Below are 7,482 nucleotides of genomic sequence, written 5' to 3' on the forward strand. Positions count from 1 at the left end.
TTTACCACAGCTGAATAATTGACTTTGCCTCTATTTGTAATTATGCAATCGGCATTTTTACATCATTTGCGCCACTGAAAATTAAGCGATGACATAGACAGCCAGGTAGGCAACTCTGCAAATTACCCAGATTTACAAAGGTGACCTCAATCATTTAACCTCAGATGTACCAGATATCTTTCTCCTCTTTAAAGTGAGGTTTTATTTTATTGGGGGTGGGGCCCAGACTAGGAGGAGGGGGGGGTGTCTCAAAGGAATGATAATCTGATGAGCTGGCTCCCCTGTATATAATTTAACCTCTCTCTTAGCCCTTTCATGACATTGTTAATATTTGTGCTTTTTACAGGTTTTCAAAATAATCTTTTATGATCTGTCCCATGAGTCATGTCACATGAGACGGGCAGACAGACAGACAGCGATCGATGCTGTAACACGCCTAATGAGCTGCATGTTCTGAATTTCCACCATCCAGGCTACTCAGAAGCGACAACAGGGCCCCTCTGACCTACCGGAAACAGGAAATATGCCAAGTTTCATTAACAGTCTTGAAGAGACGTTGACCAGTTGCGATGCTATTGCCACATCCCAGGCACTTCCAGTCTTCTTCACCTACATGGAGGACAAAGAACGGACACTTAAGCAGATGCTCTTTCACCGGCAGGTACATGGGAACAGGATATCAAGAAAGCCCAGCATTAGGAAAAGACCAATGCTCTCTTCTACAACCTGTTTCCTTTACAGTCGGCCACATATTCCTAGGAAGACCGAAAGCAGGAGAAGGCGGCAAGAAGTCCATTTCTAACAGCTAATACTCACCACAGTCGGGTCTCCAAGGAGCACAGCTGCATAGGCTAAATTATAGGCGAATCATTGGATTTGAGGAACCCGGCCGAAATCTATCCATACTATCCTTGCTGCGTCACAAGACAGCACAACAACAACAAAAAAAAAAAAAACAGTTGCTTAAACAATCAGTTAGCTAAGAAAGACTTTCTCCGTCAATGAGAGGCTTCACAGGTTCTTCAAGAGAAGCAAATAGCTTCTCTCTTAGCAATGGCTTGGATTGATTGTCTCCTCCCGACACAACCTCTTGGCAATCCCCAACTTCAGTTGAAATGCCCATATATTTTTATCCCTGGTCAACTCTTCTCTCAAGCCAAGGGGGTGGGGGTGGGGAATCTGCAGTCTTGAGCTACTTTAGACCAGTGGTGGGATTCAGCCAGTTGGCACCCCTTCGGGAGAACTGGTTGTTAGGTTTCTGAGCAGCTTGGTGAACTGGTTGTTGAAAGAAATCATGAGGGCAGAGAACCGGTCGTTAAATCATTTGAATCCCACCACTGCTTTGGCCCATGGTTAGCAGATGGAACTAAATGCTCTCTACTGAACCCAAAACTTCCAAAAGAAAAATATTGTTGACAAAACTGCTGGTATCAAAGTTGTGATTCCCAAAGTTTCACATGTATGTAAGTTTCACATGTTTCACGCCTAGCCTACTCAGTTTTTTACGGACACTGTACTGGTGGGGTTTTTCATGGCTGGTAGCTGTTGGGCAGTGCTGGGCCTCAGGGTATAATGACTCTGGTCTGCAGAAGAGATTCCCTCCCTCTGAAGATGCCAGCCATGGTTACCAGTGAAGCATCAGGAAATGTTTTTTTAAACCATGGTCACTAACCCTGAAACCCAACACAGGGCACTGTTTGAGCTCAATAACACTGTCAAGAATGTTAGAGGGGGGGGGCATTAAACTGGAGTTCATTGCAGATGGCTCTGGCTTGCTTTCAGCCAATAAATGCATTCTGGCTAATCGGCTGATGGACCCGCAGGGGGACGTCAGTTCAACAATGAATTCTTAAAATACCTGTGTCTACCAATTATTTCCCATCATGCCATCTTGCTTTGCTGGTTCAGACAAAGGCCTTCTGCTGGGCTCCCTCCAGGCCCTCTCCTGCCATGCATGAGAGTGAATGGGAGGAAGAGCCGTGAAGCAGGAAGCCCTGTGAAATCCTTTGTTATGCCCTACATTCATCCAAAGAGCCCCCCCCCCCCCCCCCCCCCGAGACCTTCAGCCCAAGGGCAGTTTCAGAAGAAAAGTATTTTCTGCCATACAATGTTAAAAGCTCATCACCCACTTGGGCCGGATTATATGAGCTCAACTAGGGGCATTCCCTGGAGTTGTAATACTAGTAGACTATTTTCTCATGAAGGGAAATGCCAGCTTCCTTTTAAGCTATAGACCAATTCATCATTAATACTGCAGCTCTGAACAACTGTTACATAACCTGAAAAGCTGGCCTTGTGAAGCAGAATATTCTGACTAAAAACGACATTGAATTCAATGAATGAAACTCCCACATCAGGCCTCCTTTTAATATTGCGTAATTCGGCTCATAAATGTGTAAGTTCATCCCTCTTTATGCGACTTATTTTTATGCAGCCTTTTATTTAATCAACAGAAACTGTCTGGAGAAAATTGCCAGCTACAGAGGGCACCGTCTCTGATTTTGTTCCAATTTGTAAGTGAAAAATCAAGTATCCCAATGTGGCTTTTTTTTCTGCAGGATTTAGATTTGATAACATCTCAGTGGCTTGCAATCAAGATAATGATGCCCCACCACTGCTTTATGTCTCAGATTAGAAGGAAGGTTGGTTACTTGATTGGAAATGCAAGAATAGATACAGTCAGTATAACGGCAGCCTTATTGAGACCCAGAAGGTCCTGAATCCAGAGTTAAGACAGAGAAGGGTTCACTGGGGGTGGGGGGAGAGAGAGACTCCTCTTTATAGCAAGGAGGGTATCAATCTAATGCAGTGGAAGATCAATTCCTCTGCAGAATTGCTGAAGATGGCAACAGCCAGCCTTAGAGATAAATCAGAACTTGGGAGATGCTATTGAGCGTCCGGTCAAAAGGCTGAAAGGGATCCTGAGATGGTAAAGATTGGGGAGGCATACAGAAGAAAGGGTCTTACAATACCGTGTCAATTACCTTCCATAGACTAGATATTATATGCTGAAAAAGTATTGAAGGAGGTTGAATTGGAAGATGAGTAGCTTTTAAAACTGGAGGAAAAAACATTAATAATCTATGCGATGCTGAAAATTATCTGATAGCTAGAAATGCAAAACAATCTACAAACTCCAGTAATGACCCTTGAGGAACAGAGTGAAAAAAGGGAGGCTGAGGTTAAATAAACAGAAAACCAACCTAACCAACAAGTGCTTACAACAACCAACCTTAACATTTAACAATGGAAATACTGAAACTTGGCAGGTAGCACTGTCTGTTAGGATCGATTGTCAACAGCAAAGGAATCAGCAGTCAAGAAATATGTCAGAGTCTAGCACTTAGTACCATGAAGGCCTCAGAAAAAATATTCAGGACGTGCTTACACTTACAAAGATCGGAATTGTGCAGCCGGTGATTTTCCTTGCGAGGTTTCATGGATGGGAATGGATCTCTGGAGAAACAGCACAGATCATTTTGAATTTTGGCTCTGGACAAGACTTCTGAGAATGCCATTGGACAAGCAAGAGAAGAAACAATGGATCATAGAACAAATCCACCTAGAGATTTTACTCAGGGCACACATGAATAGGGCCCCTTCTGGGACAAGAGTGCTGGGACTCGTAACTCTTGCAAAAGCAGCAGTTGGGGGCTTCAGTCATGTTCCTGCCTCACAAGGCAGCCTCTGGTAGCCCCCTCCCCCAAGAGGGAGAAAGCTTAAGGTGCAACCGCTGAACCTTCAGTAGCTGGATTTCCCTCCTTGGGCCACTGAGTTACGAGGGCAGCTTAAGGTCATTGAGCTGCAATGAAGACTGAGGAGAATGCAAGGGTGGGGGTGAACATTGGGGTGAATAGGTGGGGTGACTGGCTGCCTTGACCAAGATGAGAACAGTGGGGTAGGGGAGATCTGAGGGAGGCAGGATGGACATCAAGACCGTGGGAGGTATGGTGTGATCCCCTGGATGGAGCACTGGGCGGGCCATTTAAGCGCACTCAGAATGTCCAGCCCAAAGGGTAGTCTTAGCAGGGTGGTCTTTTCCCTGTAATTATTGCTTTTTCTTTCTTATTATACTTATTCTCTACTTTCTCTTCTCTATTCCTCAAGAATGATACTAATGCTCTGTGATACGGCACAAATATTTTGTATGAATACCTGGAGGGACTTTGGGATTCCATTTTGACATACCTCCGTAGAAGCAAATGTACTTTTCAGAATGAGATAGCCATTCCTTCTTGCTTGGCTGGAAAAAAAAGCCCTGATACTTGAAAGAGAAGTTCAAATGAATGCATCTGCAAGAGACGCTTGTCACGGAGTTGAAAACAGCCAGAAAAGAGCAGCACATCCTCTCCCTCAGAGGGTGCCTCAGCTGCTGACCTCTCAAAGCCTTTCCAAGCATTCACTCAAAAGTCCCCCTTCCCTGTTAAACCCCTTAGCTTAGTTAAACCCCAAAGAGCTTGGCCATCTTGGCAACATCATCCTAGGTCTCCAAGAAAGCATTTGCTGATCAATTGAGAGCAATAATAAGCAGAGCTTCACGGCAGGAAAAGGAACTCAAAATAAGCAAGCATTCCCCAAACAGGAAATATAAAAAGCGCAATTGCAAACAATTCCTGTAAACAGAAAATGGGAGAGAGGAGCAGATAGTGAGGCTGTACAAACAAAGCTAGCAAAGATTTTTAAAAACCCCAAAGGATGGAAAAGGAAGGTCTCCAGTGATGAACAGCCTGGAACTGCAGAGTTTCTCATGCTGTGCAACTTAAATGTCATTTTAGCTGCTCTGCTAACATCATCTGTTCTGATGGATTAGCAGACCTGGAGAATTGTTGATGGACTTGGGTCATTATCTGTCCTAACCCATGATCATGGCTGAATTGGCACACATTTGTTTCTATGCCTTGGAGTAGTTGTTAACACCACCACTCTTCTCTGGGCACAGATCAGCAATAGGCCCTGTGCTCTGTAGACAGCAACTGTCATTCAGGGTTTTTCTTTCCCCACAGACCCAAAGCTGGTCTTTCATGTATGAACCTTTCTGTAGGAACTCTTTCTAGGTCCCACCAGTATAGAAATGTCTTCGTTCCTCGGTGTAGCTTACGGAGAAAGTTGTTTCCTCCTCCAGCTATCATTTAAGGAACTCTATAACTATATAGATTCTTTGTTCACTGTTCCAATCCTGCTATCGTTTTTGCTCCCAAACTACTATAAAGTTGCATTTGCCACAAGACACATACCAGACTGTGTTCAGGAAGGAAAAGAAACATGCCATAAGCATTAGAGACCATGGTTGCCGTGTCAGGTTCCCTGTTATTTCAGTTTCTTAAGGTATACCAGGAGACAGATATTTATTTCTTCTTGCTTCCTTCTCAGCTTTGCAACACATCCTTTTGGACCTCCCCTGCCCAAATCCTTTTAAGCTTTTTGATTCACTCACTGGGTGAGCTCATTTCTTGGAAACGGGCTACTTTATATTCCCCCTGCAACCTTTCCAGTGGCCTCCGCTTCCTCAGCAGGAAGCAGTAGGGAATCAAAGGCGTCCCCTTCCCCATCCTATTCAGATGTGGGCTTACTTAGAGTAGGGCATGACTTGCCCTCGTTCCTTCCTCTTCTGCCCTTGTTCAGAGTACCCAACTCTGCTATTGCTGCCTCTTTAACTGGCTCCGTCCCATCTCTGAAGGGTTCGCATGAACCCTCAAAGAAAACACCAAGACATTGCAAAGCGTCTAGAATAATTCGACTTCCAGCCTCGAAATTCAAATCCGAGGCAAAAGCCCACAGGGCACAGCTGCAAAACCGGCCAGCTGGCTTCAGAGTCGCCCAATAATACAGAGCCTGGCTAAGGCGAAATGCAATTCCGGAGCATGAAAACATTTCAGACTTTCAGTCAACTTTCTCAAGAACTCTGAACAATCATGTTCAAGACAGGCGCCACACGATCTAAGAGCCGGAGAGGCTTCGCCTGTCGTTGAAGACCCCCAGCGCTCCGCTTGGGCTGCAGGTGTGTTTTCCCTGGAAGAGCTTCTCAGCCACGGCAATTCCTCAACACGGGAGGCCTTTTCCCTCCCAGAATCCCCCAGCCAGGAGGGCCGCCTTCAGGCTGGCCGGGCAAAGAGCTCCCCCCGCAAGGGGGCCTTTCTTTCAACGGCAGCCGCCAAGGGAGCCCTCGTCGCCCCCGCTGCTCACAGCCCCCTCGCCGTGGCCTCCCTGCCCCCTCCAAGGACCCCCCCCCACGGGGCAGGACACCGGAGAGGACCCGCTCTCTGTCCGGGGGGGGGTCCTCCGCGCCTCTCCCGGGCCGCCCCCTCCCCTCCCTCAGCAGAGCGAGGAGGGCCCCTCAGGGTCGCACCAGAGCCCTCCCCGCCCCCGAGGATGCGGCTCCCGGGAAGCCTGAGCGGGACTCGGCCACGCACCCCGCCGAACACCTGGCGCCGGGCCAGCCGGCTCCCCCCGCCGCCGCCTCCTTACCCGCCGGCGCGGCCACCCCGCCTTCCATGGTCTCCGAGCGCCGCCTCGGCCACCCCGCACGCGCGTGACGTCACCGCCGGGGCGAAGGCGGGAGCCTCCCACACACACACACGCCGCCCCCTCGCCCCGCGCTCGCCAGCACAGCGGACCCCGCGAGCGACGTCGCACCTGGACCTCCGGCCCCGCCCCGCCCCGCCCCTGCCTTCGCGCAGCCAATGACCGTGCCCACGCCGGCGCCCCCCCGCCTCTTCCCCGCCCGCCGGTTCCGACCAATGGGGCCGCCGAACGAGACCTGGACGCCCGCCTCCTCCTTTTCAACTGCTCTCTCTGCGGAGTTGCCCCTCGTTCAGCCGGGCAGCCAATCGGCGCCTGCCGCTCCCCCCCCCCTTGCCGCACGTGGCTGCGGATGCGAGCGAGTCTGATTTGGGCAATGAGCGAGCGGGCGGTCGGCCGTCTTGAGTTCTGAGGATGCTGGAGCGGGAATCCCCGGACGGAGGGCGTGGAGGTCCAGCCCGGGGCTCGCTTCAGTCCCGGAGATGCTCCCGGCAGTCATAGAACGCCGCGTGGCTTGGCGTTTGCGGATACCCGCCTCGTGGGAACGAATGCCCGGAGCCTGGGAGAGGGAGGCAACGGGGCTGCTCGCGCGCCTTCCCGAATCCGGCAAATCCAAGTTCGTGCCGGAAAGGCTCCCTTGAAACGGCCGTGCCCCAGCCACGAAGCAGCGCTGGTTGCTTTCGCCTCTGCTTGACTGGGAGGGCAAGGCGGGAGGGAAGGGACAGAACGGGATGCAGCGCCGCAGAAGCTATGCGACCCAGTAAGGCAGCATGTCTGGTTCTGCGGTCCAGGCCCTCGGGTGAAGTCAGGTTGGGCTGGTGGCCCTAGGAAGAAGGCAGGTTCCGAGAGAATCAGTGGGAAAACTGTGGGGCTCCTCCCGATGATCCAACAATTGCATCCCCAGCCTTGGGACGGGGCTCCCCTCCAAGCCATTTGTTAGGAAATAACAACTCCACACAGCAG

At 49.8% G+C, this 7,482-nt stretch overlaps 1 protein-coding gene across 2 annotated transcripts in view; it reads right to left on the minus strand.

Moving 5' to 3' along the window:
* The window catches only part of LIMK2 (LIM domain kinase 2), a 49,166-nt gene extending 42,535 nt beyond the window's left edge, over nt 1-6,631 (minus strand). Inside the window, exons 1-2 of one of the 2 annotated variants that reach the window (XM_081966549.1) lie at nt 6,466-6,631; nt 510-609 (exon numbers count right to left, since the gene is read on the minus strand). In XM_081966549.1, the coding sequence (XP_081822675.1) occupies nt 510-609; nt 6,466-6,493 (128 nt within the window). In that variant the 5' untranslated portion in view covers nt 6,494-6,631. Of the gene's footprint in view, nt 1-509; nt 610-3,394; nt 3,456-6,465 lie in introns of those variants that run through there. The other variant, XM_081966548.1, reaches the window with a different exon arrangement.
* Between the last annotated feature and the right edge of the window lie 851 nt (nt 6,632-7,482).

The sequence above is a fragment of the Natrix helvetica genome, assembly GCF_964273705.1.
Source record: "Natrix helvetica genome assembly, chromosome: 14".
In the NCBI taxonomy this organism is placed as follows: Eukaryota; Metazoa; Chordata; class Lepidosauria; order Squamata; family Natricidae; genus Natrix; species Natrix helvetica.